The sequence below is a fragment of the Trifolium pratense genome, linkage group LG1, assembly GCF_020283565.1.
Source record: "Trifolium pratense cultivar HEN17-A07 linkage group LG1, ARS_RC_1.1, whole genome shotgun sequence".
In the NCBI taxonomy this organism is placed as follows: Eukaryota; Viridiplantae; Streptophyta; class Magnoliopsida; order Fabales; family Fabaceae; genus Trifolium; species Trifolium pratense.
The window spans coordinates 9,538,551-9,554,445 of record NC_060059.1 but is presented as its reverse complement, the minus strand read 5'-3'; the positions used below and the strand labels follow the sequence as shown (position 1 = coordinate 9,554,445).

At 37.1% G+C, this 15,895-nt stretch overlaps 1 protein-coding gene across 1 annotated transcript; it reads left to right on the top strand.

The window, feature by feature from the left end:
* Nucleotides 1-19: 19 nt before the first annotated feature.
* On the top strand, nt 20-7,081 carry LOC123920189. The gene is made up of 13 exons (XM_045972386.1): nt 20-319; nt 2,079-2,169; nt 2,259-2,343; nt 2,446-2,515; nt 3,121-3,159; nt 3,423-3,514; nt 3,901-3,946; nt 4,036-4,288; nt 4,391-4,596; nt 4,690-4,764; nt 4,867-4,927; nt 5,082-5,162; nt 5,440-7,081. Exons 1-13 carry the CDS (start codon nt 183-185, stop codon nt 5,572-5,574), a joined length of 1,371 nt encoding a protein of 456 aa, XP_045828342.1. The 5' UTR covers nt 20-182; the 3' UTR covers nt 5,575-7,081.
* Nucleotides 7,082-15,895: the final 8,814 nt, after the last annotated feature.

Below are 15,895 nucleotides of genomic sequence, written 5' to 3'. Positions count from 1 at the left end.
CTCTCTCTCTTCTCGAGGATTTTTGATTCCATCATCTTCTGCGAAATTTCAGTTTCCATTTCATCATCCTTTGCAACACGACACAAAACAGATACAAGTGTTTCTCTCTGTCCACGTCATCACCAACTGTTTCTCTTTTGGTCTCTGCAATTTCTTCATCTTTTTTGTGAGAAGAAACCAAAATGCTGGTTCGAAGAAGAGTGATGAGTTGGAGAAGGGTAGCCAAATCCCTTCAAGCTATGTTAGCTCATGCCTTTCTTTTCTCCTTCACTCTTCTCCTTGTTCTCAAACTTGACCGTTTCTTCATTTTTTCATGGTGGTGAGTTTTTTTTCTTCTTTTACTCTCTCTTTACCTTCTTTCTTATCAACCCTTTTCATTAAATGTACAAACAAATTAAAGGGTCAGATCAAAATTTTATCTTTTCAATTTTTTTTCCCCTTTAGAAAAGTTGTTTGCTTTATTTGTATGCTGGGTGTTTAATTGCATTAATATATTTATTGTATTATTTTGTTAAATTGATTTTTGTTTGGAAATGGAATTGTATAACTTTGAGTTCTTGGTTGCTGATTTCTCTGTGATACTGAATTTTTCTGTGGGGAGAATGGGGATTCCTGTGTTTTAGTGTCCTATGTCCTAATGAAAGTGAAGATATAGTTTGTCTGACTAGGGAATGAAAATTTACTAAAATTGTGAAATACTAGTATAATAGTATATAATGTGTATATAAGCTATCAGCTTATCGAGCTATAATAAGACACCGATATGGGGATACGAGTGAGAATAATAGCAAAAATAGTGCAAATAATGAGCTATAGCGGAGCAAATCTGCAACTAGAATAGCTACACAGATGGGCGAAAGAGTAGATTAGGTGGAAAAATAAGACTCTAGAACACAGAAAATGTGGAAACCCTAACAATGAAGCAAATGCACAAAATACAGCAGCAACTCAGCATCACTCTATGCATAAGCCAAAGGAAAATTGCTCATGCGGTGCGCACAATTGCAACCCCTTGCTGCCAACTGCAAGTGTTTTTCTGGGGGTGCATTGTCAGAAGCTTGATGCCTTTCATTGTATTGCTTCTATATATAATAGCATGAGCATTTACAACTATTGATTACAAATATTCTATGTCTGATTTTCTAGTCTATTCTAGGAATGGAAATATATACAATTAAGGACAACCAAATTATTCCCTTATTAACATGCATATGAAGTAAGGGAACACATAGTCAAAATGATAAAAAAATTAAGTAAAAATAAGGCTTAACTACATATTTGATCCTTTACGTTTATTTTAGGTTTCAATTTGGTCCCTTACGTTTCCACCGTTTGCATTAGTTAGTCCTTTTGTCACATGTGGCAGACGTTTGCATATGTGGACAGACACATCGACACTTGGACAGTTTGGACACGTGTATAGTTGAAACAGTGTTAGTGACAAAACTAACGGAAAAGACTAACTAATGCATATGGTGGAAACGTAAGGGACCAAATTTATACTTTTTAAACAAATGGACCAAATTGAAACCTAAAATAAGGGACCAAACATGTAGTTAAGCCTAAAAATAATGCTGATCAATGTTGTATCGTATCTGGTTGACAACGTGTTTTTAGTTGGTAAGAGTCGTATGTGTTCATTTATAACCAGATTTGGTTCCGGTTATAGATGGACTACTTATCCGGATACAGTGAGCAGCCCTAGGTAAGACGCATGGAAGAGGTATCTTTGAAATATCGGGTACTTTATTGTAAAATAAAAAGTTATTGGAAAACTTCTGGACACATATTGAGATGTATCATACACACCAGTGTGGGTGTGGGCGTCAGATTCAGTTGATGTCCTGCCCATTTATGTTATGTTGTAGTAAACCAGACATAAACCTATGATCATTCCTTCTAAATTAGGGGCTATTGGTTCAAATCATGTCTTAAAATATTGATAGGTAGAGTTTTGAGTAGTGATCTCAGATTGTGGATTTCTTAGAAGCTAGAAGAAATAGATTAAGCTATAATATAATCTTCCCTTTGATTCTTTGACAGTTCGTTACATCATAACATATCTTTCTTTTTGGCAGGACCGTGTTTTTGCCTCTTTGGTTGTTTCATGTGGTTGTAGCACGAGGCAGGTTTTCCATGCCTGCTCCTTCAATGCCTCATGGTCGCCAAGTAAGACATACCTGTTTTGTGGAAAAATTAGAAATTTGTCGTGTTTTAGGTTTTTGTTTCTGATATAAAAATATTTTGTTCACATGCAGTGGGCACCTTGTCATTCAGTTATAGCAACACCATTACTTGTGGCATTTGAGCTTCTTCTGTGTATACATCTTGGTAGCAGTTATGGTAAGCAACATTTCTATGGCACAACTATCATGGACATTATTTTATAATTCATTGATTGTAAGATGCTATCAGTTTAATTAATTATTCATTGTAATGATGCAGTGGTGAATTTGAAGATTGTATTCATACCTCTTATAGCTTTCGAATTGGTGATTTTGATCGATAACATTAGGTAATTATCTTGTTTCCTTTATAGCTTACCAAAATTTTTATTCTATACGTTGGAAATCCACCTAAACTGTAGTCCGTCACTAGCCGCCTTAATTACGGAAACTTTGGACTACCTTAATTGCAGCCTTCATCACCTTCGTTGTGTTGGGTGTGAGTGAGGGAGTGTGGTTAGTCCCACATCGATTAAAGATATATGGCATGAGTAGTGCTTATAAGGCTTAGGTAATCGTCACCTGACAACCCAGTTTTCTGATGCTTGACTTACGCTTATGCCGTGAGCTCAAACTCTAAGATATATGTCAAGTCATAAATAGTCCTCCATCTTGTAAAATCAGTTGGAACTGTCATAAAAAATTGGAAACAGAATCGCCACAATCATTCATTATTATAAAATGTTTTACAAAGTAACTTGCATTTTGGTTTTTTTTCTTCTGCAAATCATGTTGATTGCTGCAAAGCGGCATAATTATAAGCTTGTAAAAGCTAATTGTATCGCTGCACATGGCTAGACTCAATATTAATCAATTATTCAAGCTGCGAGGTTCAATACTATTAACTACTTTGTATCAAGCTTATGCTTTATTGACAAAAAATGTATCTTTATAGGATGTGTAGGGCTTTGATGCCTGGAGATGAGGAAAATATAAAAATAAAAACAAATATGATTTTTCAATTCAACCAACCTTAATTCTTTGTTTTATTCTAGTTTTGCACTATTTTAACAATATTGACTATCATATTGATGCTTCATTCGATTGATTGTTGGTGCCAGCACCATTTTTCACATCTTAATAATTCAGATTACCTTATTATTCAATACTTGCTATTAAGACAAATTCTTAAGTGTTTTCTCCGTTGATTATGTGATCTTGCCTTTTTATTTTCTCAATTCTCGTTACTAAATTCAAATCGCATAATTCTGTTTTCCAGCATTTCTGGATTTCGATATCCATGGTCTTCTTTATTGCTGCCACAGTGTTCACCCTTCTAAAGATATGTGGTAAGTGTTAATTTCCACTCTGAAACAATTGTTTACTGTGTAATTAACTTACTGTTGAAATTTAATGTTATAGACATCATTCCCCAGCTTTTCTTGACCTCTCTGCATACGGACACTCCTCAAATTAGGTGTGTCCCGGTGTCTGACACAGACACGACACGGACGCTTATGATTACCTTGAATCGTCATTTTCTCAAATTATTATCGGTGTCGACGTGTCAGTGTCCGTGTCTTGTCTGGTGCACGTGCTTCATAGGATATTAGTGACCGTTGATTTTTCATTTAAAAATAAATGAATGGTAGAAAATTACCTAATTAATTTTCAATCATAACTGTTACCGTTTTTTATTAAAATCTGATGGCTATTAATTCTCAATTACCTGCAGGTGATGTTGCCGCTCTTGGATGGTGGGACTTGTTTATAAACTATGGGTATAGTTAACTTTTCTTGATAAACTGCTTTAAGCATTTGGTATTAGTGTTGTGCCGTTTCCATCATAAAACCGTTTTATCTTTTGTAGTATCGCACAGTGCTTTGCGTTTCTCGTATGTACAAAGTGGCACAATCCTACAATTCATGGAAACGGTCACATTACAGAACCATGTTCATCGTCAAATACCATAAGATATTTGGAATGGAGTAGAGAAGGTATAGTTATTTCTACCGATGAAGATGGGGAGCAAAATGCGTTTTGCAGTCTGCAGGACATAGGCGGACATATAATGAAAATTCCATTCATTGCTTTCCAAATGCTACTTTTTATGCATTTAGAGGTATAAATGCTAACAAAATCCTCTCATTATTTTTCTAACACTTTGTAGGTTTTTCCTCATCCTTTTATTTTCTTTCCTCGTTTTTTGTTGTTTAAATTTCAGGGAACACCATCGGGTGCAAAAGATATACCCATTTGGGTAATTTTTTCTCCGCTTTTACTGTTGCAAGGAGCTGGAGTATTATTTGCAGCATATAGATTAATAGAGAAGATTGTTCTTTTACTCCATCATGGGGATCTTCCTAGGAGCTACTCATCTATAGCATCAAAATCCCGTGACTGCTTTGGGTTTTTTCATCATGGATCAAGGTATCAGTTTTTATTTAATTGGCTAGAAAAACTTAAAACGTCGCTGAACTGACGTGAAAAATTTGTTGATAACTGCACTTTTCCTCTTGTCAGGTTGTTAGGTTGGTGGTCAATAGATGAAGGAAGTAGAGAGGAAGAAGCTAGACTTTTCTGTGCCGGGAGTTCTGGGTCAGTACTCTACGTTACATTATGCCTTTTTTAGTATTTTGACCAGTGTATAATGTTATTCATATTTCTCTATGATGATATGTAATTTGATTTACTATTTAGGTATAATACTTTCTCTCCCGATACCGTGAAGAAAATGCCTAGAGGGGAACTTATTGAGGAGGTGAAGACATTGTTTCCTTATATCAATATATGTAGCTACCACATTAGTATTTCTTACTTCACGTTTTACTTATTTAAGAATAAGTTAAACCAAGTACGTGAGCAGGTTTAATCATTTTTGTACATTTCAATAACCGTCTCTTCGTAACTTGCAGATTTGGAGACTTCAAGCTGCACTTGGTGAGCAGACAGAAGTTACAAAATATAGCCAGGAGGAATATGAAAAACTTCAAAATGTAACGTTGTTGACCTTGATTGCATATCATTTTTAGTAAAAGTTACAAAATTGTAGAAGTAAATAAACCACTTAATAAGAGAACAGTTGTCTCGGTTTAACTTTGCAACTGTTAAGCAGTTAAAAATGCTTTCTATATTTCATCCACAACTAGCATTCTTGTTAGTTAGTTAGTAGTAGTAGACAGTAGTTTATTTCCATTCGTTGTTTGTGCTTGAATGACTTTTAATAGTATTAGGATCTAACACGCTTTAAATTGATTGCTAAATATGTACCAGGAGAAGATCTTATGTAGAGTTTGCTTTGAAGAACAGATTAATGTCGTCCTACTTCCCTGCAAGCATCACATTCTAATCAATGACACAAGAAGGCTTCTAATCAATGACACACCCATATTTCAAATGACATTTTGACGGTAGATACAATACAACCTGCAAATTAGACTCTAAAATATTCGTTTTGGGCCAAAAGTAGACAAAAGATAAAAATTCAAGAACTTCAGAAAAACAATAGAAAGGTACATAAATACACACATCATCTTCTAATGCAATACAAATAGCCTCAAGGAATGCCTCCAACACTTTGTTTTCCGGCTGCTGCTTTAGAACTTTCAGGTTTCTACGGGATTTGATCTTCTAACGCTTTAAATCTAGCTTTATATATAAGTTTGTACTTAGCAAATTGATCTTTGTACTTATCAAACTCAACTTTCTGCTTTTCAATTGCAGCTTCCAGCTTTGGAATTTTAGCTTTCAGCTTTGGAATTTTAGCTTTCAGCTTTGGAATTTCAGTTTCCAGCTTTCGAATTTCAGCTTGCAGCTTTCTAATTTCAGTTTTTAGCTTTCGAATTTCAGCTTGCAGCTTTCAGCTTTCAGCATTTTAATTTCAGCAGCTTTCTTCTTACGAACTTCAGCTATGAGCTCTTGAATATCAAGAGCTTTCTGCCTTCGAACAACAACAGCTTTCTTCCTCCTCACTTCAATTTCCTTCCTCCGAACTTCATCTTCCTTCATCCGAACTTCAGCTTCCTTCTCCTTAATTTGAGCATCCTTGTTTTGACTTTCAGCTTCCTTCTCCTTAATTTCAGCATCCATCTTTAGTCTTTTAGCTTTCAGCCTCCTCCGAACTTCATCTTCCTTCATCCGAACTTCAGCTGCCTTCTCCTTAATTTGAGCATCCTTGTTTTGACTTTCAGCTTCCTTCTCCTTAATTTCAGCATCCATCTTTAGTCTTTCAGCTTTCAGCCTTAAACTGAGAAGGAAATTGAAGTGAGGAGGAAGAAAGCTGCTGTTGTTCGAAGGCAGAAAGCTCTTGATATTCAAGAGCTCAGAGCTGAAGTTCGTAAGCAGAAAGCTGCTGAAATTAAAATGCTGAAATTAGAAAGCTGCAAGCTGAAATTCGAAAGCTGAAAACTGAAATTAGAAAGCTGCAAGCTGAAATTCGAAAGCTGGAAACTGAAATTCCAAAGCTGAAAGCTAAAATTCCAAAGCTGAAAGCTAAAATTCCAAAGCTGGAAGCTGCAATTGAAAAGCAGAAAGTTGAGTTTGATAAGTACAAAGATCAATTTGCCAAGTACAAACTTATATATGAAGCTAGATTTAAAGCGTTAGAAGATCAAATCCCGTAGAAAGCTGAAAGTTCTAAAGCAGCAGCCGGAAAACAAAGTGTTGGAGGCATTCCTTGAGGCTATTTGTATTGCATTAGAAGATGATGTGTGTATTTATGTACCTTTCTATTGTTTTTCTGAAGTTCTTGAATTTTTATCTTTTGTCTACTTTTGGCCCAAATCGAATATTTTAGAGTCTAATTTGCAGGCTGTATTGTATCTACCGTCAAAATGTCATTTGAAATATGGGTGTGTCATTGATTAGAAGCCTTCTTGTGCCATGTTTTCCTTTGGCCAAGTTATATTTAACCATATTCTTTTTTGTCACATATTGTTTATTTTGAGCTTTTCCCACATGTACAATTGTTCCTTTAGATATTCATGAGATTAATATGTGAAGATGAGCCTGTATAAGTTGGAAGTATATTTGCTGCACATGTATTATGGGAATCACTTTTCTGTTTTTGCTGATCAGGTTCTTTTAGTGGTAATGAAACATCTAGAATAGGTCAACTTGTGTGAATGTACATTGAAATGTTAAGGTTGTACATTGAAATGTTTTGGGGTAGTTGCTTTCTTAACTTGTAAGAGTTGAGAGGGATTGGTAATGATATGGCCTTCTAGTTCTGTAATGCGAATGCGGAAGCGGAAACAACAGTGCATCTGTTCCTTCATTGTGGAACTTGATGCTGCCAGGTCGGGTGTGGGGCTGAAAAGAAAGGTAAGAAGGGGCTGATGTTAATTTGTCATTGATTTTTGGGGATTTGAGATTGATTTATGCAAGATTTTCTGTACTGGTTTATGCAAGTTTCATTGGACTATTTAAAATTGGAGCTTCTTTAGCCATTGGAATTTCTTATTGATTGAATATTTTGTGTGTTTGGCTTTGGGTTTCTATCAAGTACTCTCATCATGTCAAAAAACCAAGATTGTGTTTTCTACTAATGCTTTACTTTACCTACCAGAGTTTTTCAAATATGCTAATTCCGTTTGGACTCATGTTTTGGTAAATAAACATAATAATATCTCTTCATAAAATAATGCTGCTTCATTTCTTTTAAATTTTCTTCTACTAATTTCAATTTTTAATATTACAATTTCTAGTTTGAATGGTGGTCCTTTGAGCTGCTTATATTAATTGCTGAGATTTTACCTAATCCTCAACTTGAAACCTCAGTTCTTCTATCAGGTTAGTCCTTAAAATGGTTTTGCAGGGACTAATTGTTGAGGCAAAATCCACTTTTGATGTTTTAAAAATTACAAACATCTTTAATTATATTTTAAATTATTCTGATCATTTTGTTATCTAACAAGTGCTTTTGAGTGGTATAAGTTTAAACATATTTTAACAATCCACTTGCAAAGTAAAAATCTTGCAAAGCTGTTTTAAGACCAATCTAAGAACATTCTTCAGACACAGACCGCAGTTTTGATTATAAGCACGTTTTGGAATAAGTGCTTTCTGGTTTTTCAAGTCAACTAAGGACAAAACAAATAAACACTTTACAATAGATTTATGGACCAAATCTCTACAGAAGATAATCTCTTTTGGGATTAACAACATCTGATGGAATTTAAGTATATGCTTTCCTAGTCATAATTCATGCAATGAATTATGAGCATTGATCTTTCATGATCTTTTATGGTATTGATCATCCGATGAAAACACCTGATCGAAAATCCGAGACCAATCAGAAAGCAACAACACATTTTTAACTATGAGTTGTGATGTACTTACAAGAGGACTATATGGGAACATTCTTCAATGGTGTTGTCATAGAAGTATGTAACGACCCATTTTTCGTATTCGTATATTTTATTAAATGTTATTTTATTTATTAATTGACTTTTAATATTTTAGTGAGCGACGAATAATTATTTAGCCGAACGTAAGTTATTAGACGCGAGAACCATTGTTTTGGGCTTAATGGGCGTGAGAGGCATTGGGCCTAAGCCATTTGGGCTTGGTTCATGACAATGGAAAGTAGTATATGTAGCAAGTCAAACACATGAATAGTATCACAATTCATTTCTTTGAGTTTTGAGTGAGTAAGAGCAAGAGCAAAGCTAAGCTAGGGTTTTGGCTAGGAGAATCACGAGCAAGAGAGGAGAGGAAAGGCTTGGATCATCATCTTTGTTTAAGGTAAGAGATTAGAATTCATGATTCTTGAGTGGCAAGGAGAGGGGAGATTGTCTATGTCTCCATTCCCGAACTCTCCCACTCAATTTCTTTTAGACTTTTGATTAAGCTTTGGTATGTGAGTGTGATGTTTTTTATCATTACTTTGTACGTGTTAATCACTAGCTTGATTCCATGAAAAATATGTATGTGTTTGAATCATTTTTGAAAAGTTTATGAAAGTTACTTAAAACCCAAGAAATTGGCATGATTTTGATTATTTGAGGTAATTGGATGTTTGGAAGGGATGATTAATGTTCTTTGATACCATATATGCTTGAAATAGCTGTTTATATGAATTTATAACATGTTTGAATGAATTTTTGAGTTGATTTAATGATAAACCGCCTTAGATAACTCAAGAACAGATATTTTCTTTCTGGTGTAGTTCGCTGAGCGAACAGGAGTTCGCTATAGCGAACATGTTCGCCACAAGCTCGCTACCTGTTCGCCATGCACCTGTAATCCTCTGATGTAGTTCGCTACAGCGAACTGAGCTTCGCTTAGCGAATAAGTTCGCTACCTGTTCGCTACGGCTTCGCTTAGCGAATAGTACTGAACCTGCAATTTTTGTTATTGGTTGTAAGTATATTTAGGCACTTGTAACATGGTTTAAGAGTATCCTTACATGATTGTTGATACATGTTGATACTGTTAATGCTTATTGTTAATCGTTATGTGATTGATAAACGTGTATGCAATAAGTTGTAGCTTAAAGTGAGCAATGTTATGTTTTGGCATTAATTTGTAATGTTAAGTGAATGTGTTAGGATTGTGTTCCCGCATTCATAATGAGTAGCTTCGAGCTAGAAATATCATATTGATGATATGTGCAAACATACATGCATTCATGTATATATATGTTGAATTGGAAACTTGGGTTCCAATAGATTTAAATGGATTTTTGAGTCCATAAGGAAGCCGAGGATCGGATTTGATGAATCCATAAGATCTAGAGCTGCTATCCAGCAGGATATAAAACTGTTTAACTTATCCATGAGGGATATGAAGGTTTGGTAAGTTCCGAACAATCCGGCAAGATGTAAAACTGTTTAACTTATCCATGAGGGGTAAAAGGCAATTGGTACCACATGCATTAGTCGTGTCTAGGGATGACATGACATAGAATGATTGGCATTAGATACATTAGGGTAAATGCGCATATATTTGATAAATGGTATGTGACATTATCTGGTTGAACTGTGTTAAACTTTATTAATTGATAACTGTTTAATACGACGTTTTGGCGTGAGTTAGAATATGTATGATGTAGTTCGAAAGTGTGAGACCTTTCTTATACTCGTATGTAATATTTGACATAATAGCAATAACTTCACAACTTTAGTAGTAGTGTTCCACTTAAATGATAACCTGATTAACTGAAGCAATGAAATGAAACAAACACTACACAAATATATTTTATTAGTGAAGAAATTAAAAGCATAAGCATATAATTGACTCTTAAAATTTTAAAATCACAATTTATTCAAATTGAAACTAAAATAAAAATTAAACTAATAAAAATAGACTAAAACTTAATTAAAAAGACTCTAAAAACTACATTTGACGAGAGATAATCACTTGGCTTACATCGTATATCGGTGTTACCTTTTTGTTATGCTAGTTCTTGTGTAAGTGACATCCTTAGGGATGAATATGGCTTATGTATATATATATATGCATGCTTGGTTAGTTTGAATCCGCTGTTGCTTTTCATGTTAAACTTCATGACGCTCTGTGTGTATGCTTGTGTTTTAATTACCGCGTGGCACTCTGCCTTTACACTTGTTAAAAAGTTTTTAAAATTACGTTTTTAAGGGTAGTATGGGTTAGGGTGTTACAATAGTGGTATCAGAGCAGGTCGGTTCATGTGAACCAATTAGGACTTTTCTTTTCCCCGTATGAGCATGTGTAGGGAACACTGTTAGTACTTTCTAACGTCTAGTTGTGATTCGTTCAGGAATCATGGCTGCTGCGAGAACGAATGCCCAGATTGCGGAAGCTTTGACCGCACTCACCAACATAGTGGTTAGAGATCATCAACCTGGAAGAGAGGTAGAGATGAGGTTGGAACGGTTCATGAAGCAGAAATTGCCAACATTTATCGGAGGTTACAACCCGGATGGAGCTTACAAGTGGCTGGAGGAACTTGAAATAATTTTTGAAGCAATGGATTGTTCCGAGGAAGGAAAGACAACCCTTGGGACATATGTGTTGCGCGAGGAAGCGAATGTGTGGTGGAAGAATGTCAAGTTGAGGCTAGGACCCGGGTGGTATGGCTATACCATGGGCAATGTTTAAAAGAGAATTTTTGGTTAAGTATTTTCCTGTTGATGTGAAGAATAAGAAAGTGGTAGAATTCATGGAGTTGAAACAGGGAAATATGACGGTGGCTGACTATGCCGTCAAGTTTGAGACTTTGTGTGCGTTTAGTCCGCATTACAACACTTTGGAAGCGGAGGACGACAAGTGTGTGAAGTTTGAAAGTGGTCTACGTCCAGACATCAAGCATATGATTGGATTTTCACAGATAAGGGATTTTGCGACCCTTGTGAACAAGAGTAGGATCTGTGATGAAGATGGTAGAGCTAAGGTGAACTATTTTAAGGCTGTGAACGACCGAAAAGGGAAAGGACAAGAGCGCGGGAAACCTTATGATAACCGCGGTAGGGGTAATACAAGTGGTGGTAAGAAGCCGGTGAATGGAAGTTGTTACAAATGTGGAGAGCGGGGTCATATGTCGTATGATTGCCTGAAGAAATTAGACAAGTGTTTGAATTGTGGGAAGTTAGGCCACAAAGCCGAAGTGTGTAGGACAAGAGTGTTTTGTTTCAACTGTGGTGAGGAGGGCCACAAGAGTATAACCTGTAAGAAGCCCAAGAAGGTGATGGGCAAGGTGTTTGCTTTGAGTGGAGAGGATGCTAGCCTTGAGGACAATCTCATTAGAGGTACGTGTTTCATCTATGACACTCCTTTAATTGCGATTATAGATACGGGAGCGACACATTCTTTTATTTCTTTGGATTGTGCGAAGCGTCTTAGTATTCCTTTAACGGATATGACGGGTAGGATGGAAATAGAAACTCCTGCTAATGGTTCAGTGATTACTCGACAAGTATGTCGTAATTGCCCCCGTAACCATTTTTGATAGGCACTTTGGTATGGATTTAGTGTGTATTCCACTTAGTGGTATGGATGTAATTTTTGGTATGAATTGGTTAATCTTCAACCGAATTCATATCAACTGTCGTGAGAAGGCCGTTGTTTTTCCGAAGCCGGAGGAGAACTTGCATTTGATGAGCGGGAAGGAAGTATCGGAAGCGTTGAAAGAACATGCCGAGATGTTCATGATGTTTGCATCATTGAAACTCGAAGGAGGAGTTAAGATAGAAGAGTTACCGATCGTTTGTGAATTCCCAGATGTGTTTCTGGATGATATATCTGACGTGCCTCCAAAGCGAGAGGTAGAGTTTTCTATCGACCTAGTACCTGGAACTAGTCCGATATCGATGGCGCCGTATCGAATGTCAGCGTCTGAGTTGAATGAGTTGAAGAAGCAACTTGAAGAGCTGCTTGAGAAGAGGTTTGTTCGACCGAGTGTTTCGCCATGGGGAGTGCCGGTATTGCTTGTAAAGAAGAAAGATGGAAGCATGAGATTATGTATAGACTATCGTCAGTTGAACAAAGTGACGATCAAGAATAAATATCCACTTTCGAGGATAGATGATTTGATGGATCAACTAGTTGGAGCTTGTGTGTTTAGTAAGATCGATTTGAGATCTGGATACCATCAGATTAGAGTGAAGACGGAAGACATACCTAAGACTGCATTCAGGACGAGGTATGGGCACTACGAGTATTCAGTTATGCCGTTTGGTGTGACCAATGCACCCGGAGTTTTCATGGAGTATATGAACCGAATTTTCCATTCATTTTTGGATAGATTCGTGGTGGTGTTCATCGACGACATTTTGATTTACTCAAAATCCGAGGAAGAGCACGAAGAGCACTTGAGGATTGTTTTGCAAGTCTTGAAGGAGAAGAAGTTGTATGCCAAGTTGTCGAAGTGTGAATTTTGGATGAAAGAGGTGAGTTTCCTAGGGCATATAATTTCAAGTGGAGGAATCGCGGTAGATCCTGCGAAGGTTGAAGCTGTGTCACAGTGGGGAACGCCGGAATCTGTTTCAGAGATTAGAAGTTTCCTTGGTTTAGCCGGTTATTATAGAAGATTCATCGAAGGTTTTTCGAAGTTGGCTTTACCGTTAACCAAGTTGACGAGGAAAGATCAAGCGTTTGTTTGGGATGGTATTTGTGAGAAGAGTTTCCAAGAGCTCAAGAGAAGATTGACTACTGCACCCGTGTTGATTTTACCCGATGCCAAAGAGTCGTTCGTCGTGTATTGCGATGCTTCGAAGTTAGGACTTGGCGGAGTGCTTATGCAAGGAAGCAATGTGGTAGCTTATGTTTCAAGACAACTGAAGGTTCACGAGAGGAACTATCCAACGCATGATTTGGAGTTAGCCGCAGTGGTGTTTGCTTTGAAAGTGTGGAGACACTACTTGTATGGATCGAGGTTTGAAGTGTTTAGTGATCACAAGAGTCTGAAATACTTATTCGACCAGAAGGAGTTGAATATGAGGCAACGAAGATGGCTCGAATTCTTAAAGGACTACGATTTTAATTTGAGTTATCACCCCGGAAAAGCCAATGTGGTGGCCGATGCGTTAAGTAGGAAAACTTTGCATATGTCATCATTGATGGTGAGAGAGTTAGAGTTGATTGAAGAATTCCGAGACTTGAGTCTTGTGTGTGAGGTTACTTCTTCAAGTGTGAAGCTTGGAATGTTAAGATTGACGAATCCTTTTCTTGAAGATATTAAAGAACGTCAGAAATCGGATAAGAAATTGATGGAGAAGATGGTACTCATCAATGAGGGCAAGGAGACCAATATCAAGATTGACGAAAGTGGAGTCATGAGATTTCACGGAAGAGTTTGTGTACCGGATGTACCCGAATTGAAAAGAATGATCATGGAAGAAGGTCACAGAAGTGGTTTGAGTATTCATCCTGGGGTAACCAAAATGTATCAGGATTTGAGGAAGTTATTTTGGTGGCCGGGAATGAAGAGGCAAATTTCTGAATTCGTTTATTCATGCTTAACTTGTCAGAAATCGAAGATCGAACATCAGAAGCCGTTTGGTTTGTTGCAACCAATGTTTATACCCGAATGGAAATGGGATAGCATTGCAATGGATTTTGTGGGAGGTTTACCGAAGACCAAGAAAGGTAACGAGGTGATTTGGGTAGTGGTAGATCGTCTGACGAAGTGTGCTCACTTCATTGCTATCAGGAAAGGTACTTTGGTGCCTAAGTTGGCCGAGATGTATGTGGAGCAGATTGTGAAGCTACATGGTATTCCAACAAGTATTATTTCGGATAGAGATCCGAGATTTACTTCCAGATTTTGGGAAAGCTTGCAGGAAGCTTTAGGAACGAAGTTGAGGTTGAGTTCAGCGTATCATCCTCAAACAGATGGTCAGTCGGAGAGGACGATACAATCCTTAGAGGATTTGTTGAGGGCTTGTGTTTTGGAGCAAAACGTGAATTGGGATTCTTGTTTGCCGTTGGTAGAGTTTACATACAACAACAGTTACCATTCTAGTATCGGAATGGCACCGTTTGAGGCTTTGTATGGGAGAAGGTGTAGGACACCTCTGTGTTGGTATGAAACTGGAGAAGGTGCAATTCTTGGACCAGAGATTATACAAGAAACAACAGAGAAGATTCGGATGATTCGTGAGAAGATGAAAGCGTCTCAGAGTCGACAGAAGAGTTATCATGATAAGAGGAGGAAGGACATTGAATTCCAAGAAGGGGATCATGTATTCCTACGAGTTACATCGACTACTGGAGTAGGACGTGCGTTGAAGTCGCGAAAGTTAACATCGAGGTTTATTGGACCGTTTGAGATTTTGAAGCGAGTTGGGAAAGTTGCGTATAGGATTGCATTACCGCCATCCTTGGCGAATTTGCACGATGTTTTTCATGTATCACAGTTGCGCAAGTATGTGTCAGATCCGACACACGTGATTGAATCGGACGATGTTCAAGTGAGGGATGACTTGACCGTCGAGACTGTGCCTTTGAGAATCGAAGGAAGGGAAGTGAAGAGGTTGAGAAACAAAGAGATTGCATCCGTGAAAGTCGTGTGGGGAGGACCGGCTGGTGAGAATGCGACGTGGGAGTTAGAAAGCAAGATGAGAGATTCTTATCCCGATCTGTTTCTAGGTAATTTCGAGGGCGAAATTCTTTTAAGGGGGGTAGGATTGTAACGACCCATTTTTCGTATTCGTATATTTTATTAAATGTTATTTTATTTATTAATTGACTTTTAATATTTTAGTGAGCGACGAATAATTATTTAGCCGAACGTAAGTTATTAGACGCGAGAACCATTGTTTTGGGCTTAATGGGCGTGAGAGGCATTGGGCCTAAGCCATTTGGGCTTGGTTCATGACAATGGAAAGTAGTATATGTAGCAAGTCAAACACATGAATAGTATCACAATTCATTTCTTTGAGTTTTGAGTGAGTAAGAGCAAGAGCAAAGCTAAGCTAGGGTTTTGGCTAGGAGAATCACGAGCAAGAGAGGAGAGGAAAGGCTTGGATCATCATCTTTGTTTAAGATAAGAGATTAGAATTCATGATTCTTGAGTGGCAAGGAGAGGGGAGATTGTCTATGTCTCCATTCCCGAACTCTCCCACTCAATTTCTTTTAGACTTTTGATTAAGCTTTGGTATGTGAGTGTGATGTTTTTTATCATTACTTTGTACGTGTTAATCACTAGCTTGATTCCATGAAAAATATGTATGTGTTTGAATCATTTTTGAAAAGTTTATGAAAGTTACTTAAAACCCAAGAAATTGGCATGATTTTGATTATTTGAGGT